This window comes from Chelonia mydas, chromosome 13 (genome assembly GCF_015237465.2).
Source record: "Chelonia mydas isolate rCheMyd1 chromosome 13, rCheMyd1.pri.v2, whole genome shotgun sequence".
Taxonomy (NCBI): domain Eukaryota; kingdom Metazoa; phylum Chordata; order Testudines; family Cheloniidae; genus Chelonia; species Chelonia mydas.
Genome location: NC_051253.2, coordinates 26,336,313 through 26,357,172, shown reverse-complemented (window position 1 = coordinate 26,357,172; position 20,860 = coordinate 26,336,313). Strand labels below are relative to the sequence as shown.

Sequence of the window (20,860 nt, the reverse complement as noted above, 5' to 3'; positions counted from 1 at the left end):
TACAAAATAACCAATGGGATGAAGGGAGAGTGCAATCCTGATCACACCTTCGTTTGTTGCAAGAACAAGGATACAATCAATCAGTGAAATCAAAAGACACTTATAAAAACACATTGCCTGTGGAACTCATTGACACAAGACACCAACGAGGTCAGTAAATTAGTAGGATTTGAAAAAAGGTTCGATAGATAGATAGATAGATAAATAGATAGATAGATAGATAAGCACACCTGTACTTACACTGGACAGGATAAACATGTAGCTAGGTTATAAACTCTCAGCTTGCAGGGCACAAGCCAACCACTACTTGCCTAGAGGCAGAAGAAAAATCCCCCATTGTTTGGTTATTCCATAACTGTCCATTTATGCGGGTTTTCACCTTTCTCTAAAGTACCCGGTCCTGGTCCCTGTAACAGACAGGATACTGACTAAATGGACAATTGGTCTCATCCAGTCTGGCAGTTCCTATGTTTCTACGGCAAGTTATGTCTCCATGAGATGAGAAGAGAGGTGAAATATAATATTCCTAAGCAGCTGCTGACTATTGCCCACAGCTGTTGCATTTGCTCTGTTGAGTAAAAATATACTACTTCCCTTCTTATTTTTAAAGACACTTTGGGCTTCCTTTAATACACTGTCTCAACAATTTACAAAAAATTAAGTTCTCTTCTTGCTTGAGGCCATGATTCTGGAAAGCATCCCTGTTCAGGGCAGTAGGTAAGTGCACGGTAAATCCCACTGAAGTTAATCAGACTTCAGCATGAGTCTTGCACGTATGTACTGCCCTGAATAGGGATGGATCTAAACACATGCTTAAGTGCTTTTTCCTAGCCTCTGTGTGTGTGTGTGTGTGTGTGTGTGTGTGAGAGAGAGAGAGAGAGAGACAGACAGACAGACAGACAGACAGAGTCATCTGCCACTAGGTAAAGGAGTCTGCCAGGAGAGCTAGTCAAAGGTCAGTGAAAGGCATTCTAAGTACAATAAATACCTGTCCTTGAAATTGTGTTGCCCCTTTTTGACCCAAGCAGCTAGCCAAAGTTCAGGGCCCTAAGGATCATAGAATCATAGAATATCAGGGTTGGAAGGGACCTCAGGAGGTCATCTAGTCCAACCCCCTGCTCAAAGCAGGACCAATCTCCAACTAAATCATCCCAGCCAGGGCTTTGTCAAGCCTGACCTTAAAAATATCTAAGGAAGGAGATTCCACCACCTCCCTAGGTAATGCATTCCAGTGTTTCACCACCCTCCTAGTGAAAAAGTTCTTCCTAATATCCAACCTAAACCTCCCCCACTGCAACTTGAGACCATTACTCCTTGTTCTGTCATCAGCTACCATTGAGAACAGTCTAGATCCATCCTCTTTGGAACCCCCTTTCAGGTAGTTGAAAGCAGCTATCAAATCCCCCCTCATTCTTCTCTTCTGCAGACTAAACAATCCCAGTTCCCTCAGCCTCTCCTCATAAGTCATGTGTTCCAGTCCCCTAATCATTTTTGTTGCCCTCCGCTGGACGTTTTCCAATTTTTCCACATCCTTCTTGTAGTGTGGGGCCCAAAACTGGACACAGTACTCCAGATGAGGCCACACCAATATTGAATAGAGGGGAACGATCACGTCCCTCGATCTGCTGGCAATGCCCCTACGTATACATCCCAAAATGCCATCGGCCTTCTTGGCAACAAGGGCACACTGTTGACTCATATCCAGCTTCTTGTCCACTGTAACCCCTAGGTCCTTTTCTGCAGAACTGCTGCGGAGCCATTCGGTCCCTAGTCTGTAGCGGTGCATGGGGTTCTTCCGTCCTAAGTGCAGGCTCTGCACTTGTCCTTGTTGAACCTCATCAGATTTCTTTTGGCCCAATCCTCTAATTTGTCTAGGGCCCTCTGTATCCTATCCCTCCCCTCCAGCATATCTACCTCTCCTCCCAGTTTAGTGTCATCTGCAAACTTGCTGAGGGTGCAATCCACACCATCCTCCAGATCATTTATGAAGATATTGAACAAAACCGGCCTGAGGACCGACCCTTGGGGCACTCCACTTGATACCGGCTGCCAACTAGACATGGAGCCATTGATCACTACCCGACAATCTAGCCAACTTTCTAACCACCTTATAGTCCATTCATCCAGCCCATACTTCTTTAACTTGCTGGCAAGAATACTGTGGGAGACAGTGTCAAAAGCTTTGTTAAAGTCAAGGAACAACACGTCCACTGCTTTCCCCTCATCCATAGAGCCAGTTATCTCGTCATAGAAGGCAATTAGATTAGTCAGGCATGACTTGCCCTTGGTGAATCCATGCTGACTGTTCCTGATCACTTTCCTCTCCTCTAAGTGTTCCAGCTGGAAGTAGAAATTGATGGAGGCTGGTATTTTCTTTGATGCAGTCTTGATTATTAACAAAGGAATGTACAAGGTCCGGCTCCTCCAAATGCAGGAGGAATCAAGAATAAAAAGGAGCAGATTCTTAGCTTACAGCCCCAAGCTTCTTTATCCAACGCCAGACCCAAAAGCTCACTGACTTTTTCCAGGGTAATCCTGAGCTCACAAGTTGCTGCTTGGCTTTTTGCCTCTTGGTCCCCCTGTGTGTTCTGCCGCTCACAAACACACGTATAACACAAACAGTACTCAGCCAAACAACCTCTCCCCCAAATTCCTGGGGGGTTCACAACCCCCTTTTGTCTTGCGGGGGGGCTTCTGATTAACTCATCCTGACAGTTGAGTGCAGATACTTCCAGTGTCAAAGAGGTTTGTGATCCAAGCAGTCACCAGCATTTCTCAGCATAACAATATCAAAGGTAAAGCTAGAAGGAGACTATCTGCAGGCTGCACATTGCAGAGATGATTTCTTCATTCCTTTTACCTTCGTATGCATTTGTGCCTGCAGCGAGAGGGGATTGTTATGCAGTTGTGTGTTGGAGGGCGTGGGTAGTTTATCAGTAGAAAGGGAGATTGGCGATGGTAGTTGGAGCTGTGGTGGTGGATCAGAGCACCTAGAGATAGTGTGCACAGGGGAAAAGGAAGACCCCACTCAAAAGCAGGCATGGCCACATTTTGCACTAGGTGCAGCTTCTGCCAAAGGTGACTCTAAGCAGGGCAAAAGCACCTTCCTGAAGGTGACAAAGGCATGGATAATTCTGGCAAAGTCTGTATCATAGAGCAAAGGTAACAATCTCGGGGCAGTAAAGCACACTTCAGGCCTTCAGTGGTCTCTGGGAATCCAGACACAGAGATGAACCCAGTAAAACACCAAGACAAAGCCTTATTCTGCTCCCATTGAAGTGAGTGAGTTTTGCCATTGATTGACTACAGGTGGAGCTGGGTAAGGCCCAAAAAGTGGGAATGCCCTTTCAGTGGAGGGAATGCTTATACCTATGAGCTATTAGTCTCCATCTCTACCAGATGTGCTTGTCTGGATTTAAACCAGATGCTGTAGCATCTAATTTAGCTTGGCACGGGGAAATCACGAGACCAGGAAATCTAGACTCAGGGCTTGGCTACACTTGCGAGTTAGAGCGCATTAAAGGAGCCCCGGGTGCACTAGCTCACTACCCGTCCACACTGGCAAGGCATGTACAGCACTCTGACTTGGGGGCTAGAGCGCTCCTGGTACTCCATCTTGGCGTTTTGTGCGCCCCCGCTGGAGCACCGTGGTGCCAGTGTGGATGCCCTGGTCTGTTAGTGCGCTCTGAATGGCCTCCGGAAATGTCCCACAGTGCCTGTACTAGCCACTCTGGTCATCACTTTGAACTCTACTGCCCGGCCCTCAGGTGACCAACCGTCAGACCTGTCCTTTAAATTCTTTGACAATTTTGTCAATCCCCTTCCTGTTTGCTCAGCCAAGCATGGAGTGTTCTCAGTAAATCTTTCCAGGTGACCATGTCTGCACACGCCAGGCAATCCCCAGTATGGAGCAATGGCAAGTTGCTGGACCTCATCAGTGTTTGGGGGGAGGAAGCTGTCCAGTCCCAGCTGCGCTCCAGCCGTAGGAATTATGATACCTTCAGGCAGATATCAAGGGACATGATGGAAAGGGGCCATGACCAGAGCGCACTGCAGTGCAGGGTTAAAGTGAAGGAGCTGCGGAATGCCTACCGCAAAGCCCGCGAGGCAAACAGCCACTCTGGTGCTGCTCCTGCGACCTGCCGTTTCTACAAAGAGCTGGACGTGATACTTGGGGCCGACCCCACCTCCACTCTGAGTACCACAATGGACACTTCAGAGCCCAGTTCAACAAGGCAGGAGGAGGAGGAGGAGCAGCAAAGCGGGAGCAAGGGTGCTGAGGCAGAGGAAGACACCCCAGAATCCCTAGATGCATGCAGTCAGGAGCTGTTCTCAAGCCAGGAGGAAGGTAGCCAGTCGCAGCGGCCGGTGCTTGGGGAAGGAGAAACACCAGAGGAGGTTCCTGGTAAGCAGCTTTTATTTTGGGAAGGAAGTTATTCAGTGTGGGCTCTTGGGGCAAGGAGGGTTAGGGCTGCATGCATGCCTGAATGTGGAATAGGGCGTTGATACGCTCTCTCACATTGTGGTAATCGGCCTCAGTGATCTCTTCAAAGGTCTCATCCAGAACTTGGGCAATGCGTTTGCGCAGGTTTCTTGGGACAGCCACTCTGGTCCTTGTCACAGTAAGGCTAACTTGTCTGCACCACTGTGCCGTGAGGGGCCGGAGGGACCATTGCTGCATACAGGCAAGCTGCATATGGGCCATGGCGGAAGCCACATTGCAGTAGAATACCCTCCCTTGCTTCCCAGGTCACCCTCAGCAGTGAGATATCTTCCAGGACTAACTCCTGTGGAAAATGTGGGGACAGTGTTCAGTATAGGGGCCCCCTGCCTCTGTTGGCTCTCCCCAAGGCACAGAAATCCAGAGGACAGTACAGCCGTGAAACAATCAGTCACGCTTGACCCTGTGCTTACTCACCATTTTGGGGCTCCCATGGGTTATGTGCGCTTGCTTTGGCACGGGCAAATTGTGCTATTGTGTAGACTGTGCTTGCCCTTAAGTACAGAGGAATCATTGCGCTGTCTGGTGTGAACAATGCTGCCTCTGTTAAGTGTTGCATTTTGCCTTTACAGATGCAACCTTGAGATCTCAGGTTTCAGAGTAACAGCCGTGTTAGTCTGTATTCGTAAAAAGAAAAGGAGTACTTGTGGCACCTTAGAGACTAACCAGTTTATTTGAGCATGCTCAAATAAACTGGTTAGTCTCTAAGGTGCCACAAGTACTCCTTTTCTTTTTTCTTGAGATCTCAGTCATCCATGTTATCACTGGCCGAAAGACTCCAAAGAATCAGAAAGAGGCAACGTAGTATCCAAGGTCTTGGAAAAAAATGTTGAAGGAGAAAGTAGCTAAGGACATTGAGGTCAGTGGTAATTGGGACAAAATACAACATGGTTTTACAAAAGGTAGATCATGTCAAACCAACCTGATCTCCTTCTTTGAGAAGGTAACAGATTTTTTAGACAAAGGAAACGCAGTGGATCTAATTTACCTCAATTTCAGTAAGGTATTTGATACTGTTCCACATGGATCTGCTTTGAGACCTTTAACAACGCAAAACAGCGCAAGAGTGCAGATGAAGCATCAGGCCAGTCCAAACCTCATATACGTCAAACCCAAGGACAAAACAAAACACTCTGGTAAAAAACATCCATGCAAACACAACTCCAGTTCTTTGGTGGTTCTCGGGGAGGTGTACTTGTAGCTCCCACTGCAGCCTTGTCAGAAGGGCTGCACATGCCTGATTGGGGCAGGGGGGAAAAAAAGCATTTTACAAAAACGTAACTTTGCCAGCTTTCTCACCCACACCTAAGTATTTACTAAAATAAAAAACCTCATAAATTAACCGGACTAATAAGCAAAATATATTTACCCAGCTTCATCCATCCGTCCGTCACTGATACTGGTGAATTTTTCTTTTCAGTTGTCTCTTTCCTTTTTCTTTTGAGCATTTTTACCCCCTCATGTTTTGACCGTACTGTAAAGCAAACAACATTCTAATAAAACACATGAAACTGTCTAGTAAATTTTAAAATAAAAAAAAAAATTCATTAGGGTGTTTTTTCTATTTAAAAAAGTCATAGCTTTAAAACAAAATAATCCATTTCAGGCTGTACAACAAACACAGGTTTTGAGTTTATTTCTACCACTTTAAAAACAACCCCCACAAACATTTTTTTAAAAAATACATCTCATTTTGCAAAGTAAAACCAAAAGAAACACACCATTACCATCAGTTTGTAGACATATACTTTTTAAAAACCACCTATGTTTTACACACACACACACATCCCAGCAGTTTAAAACACTGTTTGCACCAAAATACTTTTCAATAAACCCACATGCTTTTAAAAAGACCCCCGGTTGTTCTGTCCCCCGCCCCGCCCCAGCCATGTGTGCTTGGGGCTTTTGGGTTAAAAAAACAAGCCAAAATGTTAGTTAGTATTACCCCCTAAATCCTATTCAACCTATGTAATACCTGAAGTTATTAAGCACAACTACAGTTAAAAATGGTTTTTTCCTTGGCCTGGTGATGAATTGCAACTTAAAGTTACTGGCTCCATGCTAAACAGATCACACTGCAATAAAGATAGGCACCATTATTTACTAAGACAGCATGGCCAAAGAATGGCATTATATAATATATATATATTTTCAGAGTTAAAAACAGGGAGCATACCTCCCCTTGCAGTCCAGCGGCAATTCAAGAGAGTTTCTGTTGAAAGAGACAGTCTCCAAGCTACCTGTGGTTTTTATACCATCCTAACTCTTTTGTTTCAAAATAGTTAGCAGGTTGATTGGATCACCCCTCCCTAGCATTCCCTTTTGTGATCTGGGGAGGGGGGAATAAGTTTTCTGCACAATTGGGCTGCTTTTCTTTTTTTCTTTTTTAAGTTCAAATACATTCCCCCCCTCCCCCCCCCCCGTAGTGCCTTCTTACAGTAACTATTTCAAGTGAGGGGCCCTTTGCAGATATCAATGAAATGTCTAGGGGCTTGGCAGGGGTTTGTTTGTTTTTTGTTTTGTTTTTAAAAACATGTTTCTTTCATGCTTAAAGTTTGGTGGGGTGCGGGTGCTTTCTAGAAAAAGTGCCCCATGGCCTTCAACCAACTCCTGGGTCATATTTAAACTGGCCTATAGCGTTCCACCAACTCCTGGCGTCATATTTAAACTGTCCAATAGAGTTCTGCCAACTCCAGGGGTTATATTTAAACTGTCCAATAGCATCTGCGAACTCCTGAGGTTTTATTTCATTTCATATTAATCAGAACTCACCATCCTCAGCCACCCACCTCCCTTACTATGGGTGCACCCCCATCAAAATTAACCCTGTGGCAACAAGGGTGAGTAATCACAGTCACCCTGGCTATTCAATGAGGGGGGTGGTTAAACCCATTCAGTTCAACAGAGTAAGTCAGCTCTATTGTACTCAACCACATGTCTGAACAATCCCTGTTTGTTTTATTGTAAACACATTTTTAGGATATTTTTCCCCCTCCCACAACATACATTTCAGCTTTTTTTGCTGTAAATGGGTCTCTCTTACACAAAAGACACAGAGCTAGGTTCTCACAAACAATTTTTTTTTATTTAAAAGACATACAGCTCCTTGAAAACAAACCAAGATGCTCCATTAAAAATAAAAGAAAAAAAAACAAACTTTAAGCTCCCTTAAGGGCCAGAGACCTTTTAACAGAAATACAGACAGTCACAAAGCCCTTTTCAATAGATTTTTTTTTTTAATTTACAGCTACCAAGTTTTATATCGCATGTTTGGCCTCTCACCATTTTATAACTTAATCCTTTTAGATTTCTTACAAATAGCCTTTTTCTTAAGCAGGGTTCTGTAACTTTTCAGGCGGACCAGACGGTCAATATAACGCTCTAAGCGGGCATCTTCCGGTTTGGTCATTTTCTTTAAAACATGGTCAGGGTCTCCACTGAATTGCACAGCATTTATCAAGGTCACCCCTTGCGCTAAATGTTCTTGGGTTAGGCACAGACATTACATAGCATAACCTATGGCAATAACAGTGTTTAATAAGCTTTCCAAACACAGCTCAGCACACAGGCCCCAGAGCTTGCAGTTTATATCCAATGAAGTCCAAGTGACACAGTCATGGTGCAGCTGGCCTGGTGCATCTATGACACAGCCCTCACAATCTTCAAAAAGCTTTTCCCTAAGACAGTGATTAAGAACAGCATAAACAGCAATGCGTACAATAGTCCGCATGACTTTTTTACGCTCACGACGTGGCACTGGCTCAGTCAGTTCCATGCCAAGCCTCCTCCTAAACTCCTCATTGCCGTCATCCTTGGAGTCCTCTTCAACATTTTGTATCGGCGTTGAGCAAAAACAAGGTGGGCCCGGATCATCTTCGCTGCTTGATGCAACGCTGTCCAGGGTCTCCGGGTCCTCTAGAAAGGCATCGTCGAGCTGTCGAGAGGTTTTTTTTTTTTTCAGAAAAGAAACAGTGTAATCACCCCACTGCTTGGTTTTTGATTTACACAATCCCTGGTTCCTAGTCCCATTACACCCCCAACCCTCGACCATCACTTCTTAAACATTCATTTACCTGAGCGTTGTCTTTTCCATTCAGCTTGTCCACTAGTGACTCCCCCGAGCTGCGATTGCCTTCTTCCTCCAGGGGGATGGACAAGAGGCCATCGTGCTCATCGCGGTGCCTCACAAGCAGCTGGGTTTCAGGTTCCGGTGTATCCATCAATGGCTGGGCCAAACGGCTCCCCTCAGTCTCCCTCTCCTCCTCCTCGGAACTCTCGCTGATGTAGCGCTTTCTCTGTGGTTTGTCGAAGACCTTTGGGGCTAAAACAAAGTCCGAAGTTCTCACGGGGGTGGTGAAGGAGTCCATGTTTCCATGATTTCTAAAACACACACTCTTGGTAAAAGATGGCCTCTTCTGCCCGACGCTGGGACTCATGGGGTGATGGTGCTGCACTCTGATTGGCAGAGGGACCACACGTCCCTCTTCTGGGCGGTTCACCCCATCCCAGAACCTGCCCGATTTTGGTCAAATCTGCTCTCAGTGTGGCCTGATTGGTAGAGGTTGGTGGGAGGAGTTGTTAGAGGGGTCACATGAATCATTTCCGGACGGGTCACCCCGCCCCAGAACTCATCCTGATTGGTCAAATCTCCTCTCTGGGCGGTCCTACAGGGGCGAAACCCATCCTGATTGGTAGAGGGTGGGGGAGGAGTTGTTAGAGGGGTCACACGACCCACTTCTGGAGAGGACACCCCACCCCGGAACTTGCCCTGATTGGTCAAATCTCCTCTCGGGGCAGTCCTAGAGGGGTGAAACCCCACCTGATTGGTAGAGGGAAGTGGGAGGAGTTGTTAGAGGGGTCACATGACACACCTTGCTTCCGGTCATGTGACAGCCTTGACTCCAGAAGTAATACCCCCATGGGGTGGGACTTCCGGTGAAGCGGCAGGGGTCAAGGGGTGGGGTTAGGGTTTGATTGACAGTAGGGCCCTTATACTACCTAGCAAAGAAGCAAAGCTAGTATAAGTTAGGCTCTGCCTGCTTGAAAGCTCACAGAATCTGGTAAGAACAGGGCTGATATTGCAAAAACACATATTCCTAGGAAGTACTAGGCACAGGACACTCATGCAAACACATTCCTGAAAGATGGTACTGGAACACCCCAATAGCAAGTGGGTACAAACACATTCCTCGGAGATAACAGGATCATGTTGACCCTTATTAAAGATAAAGTCAGGATGACAGTGTGATGGATAGAGATGTTTGATGTAACCAACATGTACAAGGTAGAGGGTGGTAAATGACCATGTCAGAGCGGCAATACGTAACTTGTTTGTACTGCTGTATAAAATGGAGTCTCATAGGAAGTGTCCTTGGCCAGCCTAGGGAGCAGTGGAATGTCCTGCCACTGACTGAGCTGGTCCATTGTGACGAGCATACATGTGTTAATGGTCCTGTAGAGCCTATGGGATACTAGGACCATGCTTCGTTAACAATAAACCTGACCAAGTTCCTTCACTACAACTGAGTCTGTGGTTATTGGGCAGTTCGAGCAAGGTCTGCGCAGAGCTGGGACAGCACAAAGAGAGAACACACACACGCAGACCTTCTGATGGCACATGGCACATTGGAGGTCGCATGGCCGGTCTCATTGGGAGGTGGCAGTCAGATGCCAGTGAGGCTATATACGTTCACAGCACAATAAATCCATAGTTAAATTAGTGGAGTCTCTGCAGAAGCATAAGGTTCTTTGGCTGCTCTAACTGTGCATTTCATTACATGTACTTCTAATAAATTCAGCCTTAACTCTGAATTCCCTGAGTTTGTACCACTTGACTTGGGCATAATTACAACACCCTTGTAATATATTCTACCCTAAATTACTGATATGGCTCTCAGCCTTAAATCCATTTTAATTTAGCAGTCAGACTGGAAATAGGAACAAAAATAAAGTGTCGACCAAGAAATGTGTCATTGTGGCCTTATTTCTTGCAGGGGTGGTGGCAGAAGCAGCTCTTCCAGAGAGATATGAAATGAGATGAGGTTAGTGGCCCCGGGACCCTGAGCCTACAAAAGGCATCCCACCCAGAGACAGCGGTGTGGCAATCTCTGCATCCATCACTGCATGGACCAATGAGCTCCACAAAACAAAGGAGAGATTCCAGGAAACCACAGGTGCCACCAGGGTAATCTACTGCACAGGAAGGGATGTGAAAGAAAACAGAGGCAGGAACTGATTCAGGGAATTCCTATGGCTTGTGTTATGCAGGAGGCTAGACTATATTATCACAAGGTGGGTCCCTTCTGGCTTTAATATCTAGGAATCTCTCTGTTAGCGTCTGAGCCGCATGATTATGCTGGAGCGACAGGAGGATGGATCCAGCAAAGGAAGAATGGGGGGGTTACAATTTATTTCCTGCTAGATAACGTGTTACCGCAAAGCAGAATGAAGAGGTTCAAGGTGATTTAGGAATTACTGAAAATTCAGATGACACTTAAGAGTCATTAAGGGACAATGCCAGATCTGTTAGCTCTGATGATTCTCTCTCTGGCTCCAGCCAATCTGCAAAGGCTGGTTGTGATTAGGAACGACCAAGGACTCACCAATCACAGAAGAATAAAATGAAGCCAGATTCTTCCCTTGTCATCCAAGGCCAGCTATATTAAGTAGATGGCAGTTATTTTTGGCACGACCCACCACCTCTTCATTGGCATGGGTATGAGAAAACACAACTGTTTGATCATAACATTATTTGCAGCCCAATCCTCTAAACTAAGATGAAGGCTTTATTCAAAAAGCACAGAGGCTGCCTTCTACTCCCTAAAGCCCCTGGCCAGTGCTGCTTCCCATCAGCACCACTGGCTAATAGTTTTTTTTCCTTCCGTTTCATTTCAGTTTGACTCTTTATTGTGGAGCCGTCACTTCAGTGCAGCTATTTCAGCCTGCAATTTTAGTGCCATGGGTAGATGAGAAGTCGCCTCATTGCAGATCTAGATATACAGGTAAATTAACATTCCTCTGTCTGGGAAAAACTTGTTTATCAACCGTGCTTGGTTACATGGTTTAAACATATTTTTAATACATACTTACAACTTCTTGCCTGACGCGCATGTATACATCTCACAAGGCTTATGATGAGGAGTGTGATATCTTTTATTTGATACCTTACATGACATTCTTTGTAGATAATGTGTTAGGTGTAGTGAGTTTGTCTGGCCTCATAGGAGTTGCCATGTGGCACAAGGCCCAGAGCACCCTAAAGTAGATGGGTTTTGCGGCATTCCCTGTGGGTGAATGGATTTGGCTATTCTGAACCAAGGGGAGATTGGGGGCAGGGGTTGGAATTACAGAGACCAGGGTCCCCCCCAGGAAACATTCTGCAAGCAGACCCCTTCCCTTCTGAACTGAGGGATCTCCAGCTAAAGTGTTTCCACTGATCACAAACTGTGGCAGAGGTCCTGCCCCAAGAATGGCTCTCCCTCCCCCGCCCTGCCCCAATCACCCGCCACCCCCGAAGTGCAGCTCTCCCTCCCCCACCTTGCCCCAGTTACTCACCCTAGGAGCACGGCTCTCTCTCCAACATCCTGCTCCAGTCACCCCTCCACCCCTAGAGCCCTGCTTGGCTGGCAGGGTGAGGGTGGTGGAGAGAGCAGCAAGTGACAGTGGGGGGAAAAGAGGAGCAGGGACAGGGCCCCAAGGGAAAGTGGTGGAGCAAGGGGCAGGGCCTTGGAGGGAAGAAGTGGAGCAGGGGGTGGGGGAGGTTCCGGCACTCAGTGTCCGGTTTTCACAAATTAGAAAGTTGGCCACCCTAGGTAGCGCCCTAGCTATAATGTGCTGAGAATGTGGTCAGTGCTTTACAGCACACGCAACAAAGTCACTCCCTGCCCCAAAGAGCTTCCAACCTAAGATCCTGAGGTCTTCAGAACCTCTCTGTTGAGCACCCCGTGACACACCGAGGACCCCCAATGCCCATTGATTTCAAGGGGAGTTTAGGGTACTGCACACCCTGAAGTTAGTAGGAATGAAAATTGCTCAGCCTGTTGGCTCCTAACCAGTATTTCCAGTACAATAAAGGGGCAGGACAGGTAACTTTCAGTCATGCACCGGGGTGGGTTTAAGGTCTCCCTGCAGAAAGCATACAGGGAATGGAAGATGGGAGGGATCAGCAAGGAAAGCTACCTTATTGAGGTCAGAACTGTAGGGATAAAGTGAGACAGGCTAAAGGTCAAGTAGAGTTGGACCTTACAAAGGGAATTAAAACCAATAGTTAAAGGTTCTATAGCCATATAAATAAGAAGAAAACAAAGAAAGAAGAAGTGGGACCACTAAACACTGAGGATGGAGTGGAGGTCAAGGATAATCTAGGCATGGCCCAATATCTAAACAAATACTTTGCCTCAGTCTTTAATGAGGCTAATGAGGATCTTAGGGATAATGGTAGCATGACAAATGGGAATGAGGATATGGAGGTAGATATTACCATATCTGAGGTAGAAGCAAAACTCAAACAGCTTAATGGGACTAAGTCGGGGGGCCCAGATAATCTTCATCCAAGAATATTAAAGGAATTGGCACATGAAATTGCAAGCCCTTTAGCAAGAATTTTTAATGAATCTGTAAATTCAGGGGTTGTACCGTATGACTGGAGAATTGCTAACATAGTTCCTATCTTTGAGAAAGGGGAAAAAAAGTGATCCGGGTAACTACAGGCCTGTTAGTTTGACATCTGTAGTAGGCAAGGTCTTGGAAAAAATTTTGAAGGAGAAAGTAGTTAAAGCCATTGAGGTCAATGGTAAATGGGACAAAATACAACAACATGGTTTTACAAAAAGTAGATCATGCCAAACCAACCTGATCTCCTTCTTTGAGAAAGTAACAGATTTTTTAGACAAAGGAAACGCAGTGAATCTAATTTACCTAGATTTCAGTAAGGCGTTTGATACTGTGCCACATGGGGAATTATTAGTTAAATTGGAAAAGATGGGGATCAATATGAAAATTGAAAGGTGGATAAGGAATTGGTTAACAGGCAGACTACAGCAGGTCATACAGAAAGGTGAATTGTCAGGCTGGAGGGAGGTTACCAGTGGAGTTCCTCAGGGATCAGTTTTGGAACCAATCTTTTTATTACTAACCTCGGCACAAAAAGTTGGAGTGTGCAAATAAAGTTTGCGGATGATACAAAGCTGGGAGGTATTGCCAATTTAGAGAGAGACGGGGATATCATACAGGAAGATCTGGATGACCTTGTAAACTGGAGTAATAATAATAGGATGAAATTTAATAGTGAAAAGTGTAAGGTCATGCATTTAGGGATTAATAACAAGAATTTTAGTTATAAACTGGGGACGCATCAATTAGAAGTAACGGAGGAGGAGAAGGACCTTGGAGTATTGATTGATCACAGGATGACTGTGAGCCACCAATGTGATATGGCCATGGAAAAAGCTAATGCGGTCTTGGGATGCATCAGGCGAGGTATTTCCAGTAGAGATAAGGAGGTGTTAGTACCGTTATACAAGGCACTGGTGAGACCTCACCTGGAATACTGTGTACAGTTCTGGTCTCCCATGTTTAAGAAGGATGAATTCAAACTGGAACAGGTACAGAGAAGGGCTACTAGGATGATCTGAGGAATGGAAAACCTGTCTTATGAAAGGAGACTCAAGGAGCTTGGCTTGTTTAGCCTAACCAAAAGAAGGTTGAGGGGAGATATGATTGCTCTCTATAAATATATCAGAGGGATAAATACCGGAGAGGGAGAGGAATTATTTAAGCTCAGTACCAATGTGGACACAAGAAAAAATGGATATAAACTGGTCATCAGGAAGTTTAGACTTGAAATTAGACAAAGGTTTCTAACCATCAGAGGAGTGAAGTTTTGGAATAGCCTTCCAAGGGAAGCAGTGGGGGCAAAAGACCTATCTGGCTTTAAGATTAAACCCCATAAGTTTATGGAGGAGATGGTATGATGGGATAACATGATTTTGGCAATTAATTGATCTTTAAATATTCACGGTAAATAGGCCCAATGGCCTGTGATGGGATGTTAGATGGGGTGGGATTAGAGTTACTACAGAGAATTCTTTCCTGGGTATCTGGCTGGTGAATCTTGCCCATATGCTCAGGGTTCAGCTGATCGCCATATTTGGGGTCGGGAAGGAATTTTCCTCCAGGGCAGATTGGAAGACGCCCTGGAGGTTTTTTGCCTTCCTCTGTAGGCTGGGGAACGGGTCACTTGCTGGAGGATTCTCTGCTCCTTGAAGTTTTTAAACCATGATTTGAGGACTTCAATAGCTCAGGCATCAGTGAGAGGCTTTTCGCAGGAGTGGGTGGGTGAGATTCTGTGGCCTGCATTGTGCAGGAGGTCAGACTAGATGATCATAATGGTCCCTTCTGACTTTAGTATCTATGAATCTATGACTCCCCAGAGCCAGAAATGGGAGCTTTCTGCCTCTTCTGCTAAGGCTTGTGCAGCTGCATTCCAGGTGCTGACCGAACCTGGCTTTCTAAGATCAGGGATATGAAAACCAATCATGTATTTTGTAACTAAAATGTTCACAAAAAGATGTCATATACAGATTACACAACATGGTGGTATAAAGGCCTTTTTGGCATTCTGCATATTGGGACCACACCACCATGAATTATTCATTTAATGTACATAAAGACAGAGAAAAACAAATATGTATTCACTAATGACTCAATTCAACTCCCCCTGAAGACAATGGAAAAACTTCCATTGATTTAATGAGCATTGGATCAGAGCCTAACGGACAGCTGTATTGGATGGACTTAGCCAACAACGTTGGCTCCTAGACAGCACTCGCTTATCTTTAACAATGTTCATGGGTAAAATCTGATCAAAAGCATTGGTGATCTCAGACCTTAATTTCTCCAAACTGACAGTGCAGTTTGCCATCCTCTGGGAATTTCACAAGTAAACAATCAGTTGTGGGAATCCGGATTTGAGGGTGCTAGGGATCTTGCACACATGAATTCTCCATCTCCTCCTACATCCAACTTAAGGCAGCTCCACAATTTTCAACCACAGAGGAGGAAATACACTGTTTGCTTTAACCGCAAAACATTCCAATGGTGACAACGCAAGATACTTACAGGCTATTTTAAAACCAAGAGAGAAAGACAATAAAATCAACTCATTTTGGTCCATTAAAAAAAAAAAGTGTAGCACAGAAAACAATGGTGCCTGTAATGTGGCGTATGACATTCACATTTGACAAAACTTCATGCAGTCACGGAATTTGCACTGACTCACACATGGCTCGTAAGGGTTTACTATTTAGTCCACTATACATAATAGTAACTATGGGCTAAATTTTGCCTTGACTTGCACTCAGAGACTAAGTCTACACTGCAATATGGCTACACTGTGGCTGGCCCAGGTCAGCTGACTCAGACTTGTGGGGCTTTGGCTGCAGGGCTAAAAATTGCAATGTAGATATTTGGGCTCGGGCTGGAACCTGGGCTCTGAAACCCCACGAGGGGGGCTGGGTCTCAGAGCCTGGGCTCCAGCCTGACCCCCAGCCCAAGCATCTACACTGATATTTTTAGCCCTGCAGCCTGAGTTCCACAAGCCTGAGTTGATTGACCTGAGCTCGGAGGGATTGTTTTGTATTGCAGTGTAGACGTACCTTCAGCAGCCACACTGATGTCAGCGCACTGTGTGTACGTCCTTTGACACCCGACATGAGCCGTATATAAATCTGGTCATGATACAGACATGTTTAGTCATTGTTTCAGCAGCAAAACGACATTGCCTTCAGAATGCGAGCCCCAAATTTATTAAGACTCACTCTGTGCTGTGTGCTTTGGCAGAGGTTTTGGGGGTCTGGGAACAAAATCGGAAATGGACCCCCACCCCCCAAACTCTTCCAAACAAAAATACAGGGGAGACAGGGAATGGAGAGCAAACTCCCACAGCACTCACCACCTGGTGGTGACTCCTGTCCCATGGTTCTGGGCCCAGGTCCCCACTTCAGGTATTGCATGAAGTCACAGCGTCACTCAGGTTTGGCCTGGTTGCCTCTCTGTCATGATGGAGGGCTGCCAGCCAAATTTCAGAGAGTGACATTGTGACCCAGCACACAACAGGTTGCAGGGTTCCTCAGGTGTGTGGGCCGTCTCCCCTGGGCGGCCACGGCAAACTGCCTGTCACTGGCTGGCTAGCTCTTGGAGGCAAGCTGGGTTCAGCCCTGCCCAGATGTTAGCAGCTGTCCCTCCGCCTCACTGATGAGCTGACAATAGAAGGGCTAATTAGTTACTCCAACTGGGCATAATGGGTTTTAATTAGAAAGACTGACCCATCTGTGGTGGTGAAGCAAGGTAAGCACCGCTTAAATAGAGCTGGGAACTCAGAGATGGGGAAGGACCTGGAGGGAGGAACAAGGGGAGTTCCCCTCTGGGGACAGAACTGCAGGGTTGCCAACTCCACATCGCGGGCAGTCACCAGACAAACCTTGAGAAGTTACTAGATGTAGCTGTTCAAGCACTCAAAAGGAGTCAAAAAATATCACTAAACAAAATGTCCAGAGAATTCAACAGGGAATTCTGGGGGGTTGCTTAATTTCAGCTGAGCCTCCCTTCCTTGACAGCCTGGATTTGAGCCAACAGGTTAGTGAAAGGGAGAGCCCAGAGCCAGGGGGAAGAGGGCCTTCACCTGACCTGAGCTTGGTGCTGCAGGGAGCCAAGAAAGTAGATTTAAAAACAATAATCTGTCAGCCGGACCCCTTTCCAATCTCCCCGCAGCTGGGCAATTAACCCCAGGCCAGCCAGGGGAAAGAGTAAAGGGGAGCCAAAACCAAGCTAGCTCCACCTTTGATCCTGTAGTAAGGGCTTCATCCCAGGAGATACGGTGCCCACTGCCCCATTGAGGCACATGGCCCTGTCTTATCCCACCTCACTTTCCAACCGTGCGGCTTGCCTCACCAACTAACCTACCGCCCCCGCCCTGCCCACTTCATTAGCTATCTTCCCCTGCATGACAGGGTGTGCTACCTACTACTACATTTGGCTAAAAACAAGCTCTGGCTAATGTGCTGCTCTCTCCAAAGTGCGCCTGGCTTTAGCAAAGTTTTTAATTAGCCTCCACAAACTTCTTTTCCTTGATAGGAGATTATAGTGAGCGCAGCCCAAGACGCTCTGGAATGCAGTTCCTTCCAAGTATATGCTCAATTGGGACATAACTTGGCATTCAACTACGGGTATGTCTACACTATGAAATTAGGTCGAATTTATAGAAGTCGTTTTTTTAGAAATCGGTTTTATATATTCGAGTGTGTGTGTCCCCACAGAAAATGCTCTAAGTGCATTAAGTGCATTAACTCGGCGGAGTGCTTCCACAGTACCGAGTCAAGCGTCGACTTCTGGAGTGTTGCACTGTGGGTAGCTGTCCCACAGTTCCCACAGTCTCCGCTGCCCATTGGAATTCTGGGTTGAGATCCCAATTCCTGATGGAGCTAAAACATTGTCGTGGGTGGTTCTGGGTACATGTCGTCAGGCCCCCCTTCCCTCCCTCCCTCCGTGAAAGAAAGGGCAGATAATCGTTTTGTGCCTTTTTTCCTGAGTTACCCGTGCAGACGCCATACCACAGCAAGCATGGAGCCCGCTCAGCTCACTGTCACCGTATGTCTCCTGGGTGCTGGCAGACGTGGTACTGCATTGCTACACAGCAGCAGCAACCCCTTGCCTTGTGGCAGCAGACGGTACAATAGGACTGGTAGCCGTCATTGTCATGTCCGAGGTGCTCCTGGTCGCCTCTGTGAGGTCGATCAGGAGCGCCTGGGCAGACATGGGCGCAGGGACTAAATTTGGAGTGACTTGATCAGGTCATTCTCTTTAGTCCTGCAGTCAGTCCTATTGAACCATCTTATGGTGAGCAGGCAGGCGATACGGATTGCTAGCAGTCCTCTTGTACCATCTTCTGCCGAGCAGCCATGAGATGTGGATGGCTTGCAGTCCTTCTGCACCGTCTGCTGCCAGCCAAAGATGTAAAAGATAGATGGAGTGTATCAAAACAAGAAATAGACCAGATTTGTTTTGTACTCATTTGCAACCCCCCCGCCCCCGCCCCCCGTCTAGGGGCTCATTCCTCTAGGTCACACTGCAGTCACTGACAGAGAAGGTGCAGCGAGGTAAATCTAGCCGTGTATCAATCAGAGGCCAGACCAACCTGCTTGTTCCAATAAGAACAATAACTTAGGTGCACCATTTCTTATTGGAACCCTCCGTGAAGTCCTGCTTGAAATACTCCTTGATGTAAAGCTACCCCCTTTGTTGATTTTAACTCCCTGTAAGCCAACCCTGTAAGCCATGTCGTCAGTCGCCCCTCCCTGCGTCAGAGCAATAGCAGACAATCGTGCATCTGAGTACAGAGCAGTCACAATGGAGCACTCTGGGACAGCTCCCGGAGGCCAATACTGTCAAATTGTGTCTACAGTACCCCAAATTCGACCCGGCTAGGCCGATTTAAGCACTAATCCACTTGTCAGGGGTGGAGTAAGGAAATTGATTTTAAGAGCCCTTTAAGTCGAAATAAAGAGCTTCATTGTGTGGACGGGTGCAGGTTTACATCGATTTAATGCTGCTAAATTCGACCTAAAGTCCTAGTATAGACCAGGGCTAAATGTAGTAAGAAGAGCATGGAATGGATTTTATTAACACTATTGGTGACTTCTTTTTCTGAATATCACTGTAAGTGGCAGTGAAAGTCACTAGATTTGTCACTGGTCACTTTGACACTTATTTTCTCGCTAGGGAAACCAAAAAGTCCCTAAATCGAGTGACAAAGTAGCTAAGTTGAAATGCGCCGCGTTTCAGAAAGCATTACACATAGTTCAACCTCAGGGCTATTGTATATAGAACCTTGATAAGTAGGTGTTAGTAGTTCCCAGAGCTACAGCTCACTTCATCGGATGCATAGCATATCGTGGAAACTGCAGAAGACATTATATACACACAGAGACCATGAAACAAAACTTCCTCCCACCTCATGTGTTTTTGTTTCATGGTCTCTGTGTGTATATAATGTCTTCTGCAGTTTCCACGATATGCTATGCATCCGATGAAGTGAGCTGTAGCTCACGAAAGCTCATGCTCAAATAAACTGGTTAGTCTCTAAGGTGCCACAAGTACTCCTTTTCTTTTTACGAATACAGACTAACACGGCTGTTACTCTGAAACCAGTAGTTCCCAGGGAACTTCAAAGAGAGAGTACCTACAGGTTTCTTTAGTAAAGCAAATGTTTCCTGCCTACAGAAAACATTTTAAATAGTATTCAGAATACTAGGAACAACTTTTAAACAAAAAGCATTAGATAGTAAATCTTCTGGTGTTCCTCATACATCCTCCCTCGCCCCTCTTTGTTGCTGTCACACACTTCAATTTTCATTGGAAGGGTTCCATGTAACATTGGCACTTCTGTGCTTTAGCATACACAAACACATTCCCCTCCGATCTTCCCTCCGAGATGATTTCTCAGGCTTCAGCGTGACCATAAGGCTTAGTAAAAAGAAAAGGAGTACTAGTGGCACCTTAGAGACTAACCAATTTATTTGAGCATAAGCTTTCGTGAGCTAAAGCTCACTTCACGAAAGCTTATGCTCAAATAAATTGGTTAGTCTCTAAGGTGCCACTAGTACTCCTTTTCTTTTTGCAAATACAGACTAACACGGCTGCTACTCTGAAACCTGCATAAGACTTAGTGTGTGTCACCTGGATGCTTCAGAGCTTGAGGAAAAAAACGGCATCTCAGGGCAGCCTTTCAGAACCCTGTCAGCAAACAAATGCTCCAGTGAGTAGCATTCCAGCCTCTGGGTGAACAGCTGACTGGTCACTCAGTTGCTAGTGAAACAGGAACCTGTAGCCTGTATCCAAAGTGGTACACGGATTGGGCTCAGCATATAAAATACTTGTTCCCTGGATCTCTCTCAGACTCTTGCTCTATAGGATGTTATCTTCATCCCATAAGGGTATTTTTACCCAGCATGGGTAGACAACACAAGCCAGCTGGGCTCAAGCTAGTGTGCTAAAGATAGTAGTGTGGCTATGGAGGCCTGGTACCCTGGGTAGGTATTCAGGCCTTCGCCATGCTGCTATTTTAAGCATGCTAGCTCAAGCAGAGCTAGCACATGTACATCTGCCTGAGCTGGGAATCACTCAGGTAGACGTACATAGACATCTACTTCTGAGTAGACATATCCTGAGACCAGGTGAGGATGTACAAGCCCTTCCTTGTTCAGCTCTGCCTGGTCGCTTTAAGACCGAATCCCAGTTTAAAGCTGTTGGTGAAGAGCTAAATGTACGTTCCACAAACTCTGTAGCTCCTAGAGCTACATTTAC

At 46.0% G+C, this 20,860-nt stretch overlaps 1 protein-coding gene across 1 annotated transcript; it reads right to left on the bottom strand.

Moving 5' to 3' along the window:
• Positions 1 to 7,803: 7,803 nt before the first annotated feature.
• On the bottom strand, positions 7,804 to 9,493 carry LOC122462617. Its single transcript, XM_043526583.1, has 3 exons — positions 9,321 to 9,493; positions 8,575 to 8,956; positions 7,804 to 8,435 (listed from the first exon to the last, which is right to left on the bottom strand). Exons 1-3 carry the CDS (start codon positions 9,419 to 9,421, stop codon positions 8,004 to 8,006), a joined length of 915 nt encoding a protein of 304 aa, XP_043382518.1. The 5' UTR covers positions 9,422 to 9,493; the 3' UTR covers positions 7,804 to 8,003.
• Between the last annotated feature and the right edge of the window lie 11,367 nt (positions 9,494 to 20,860).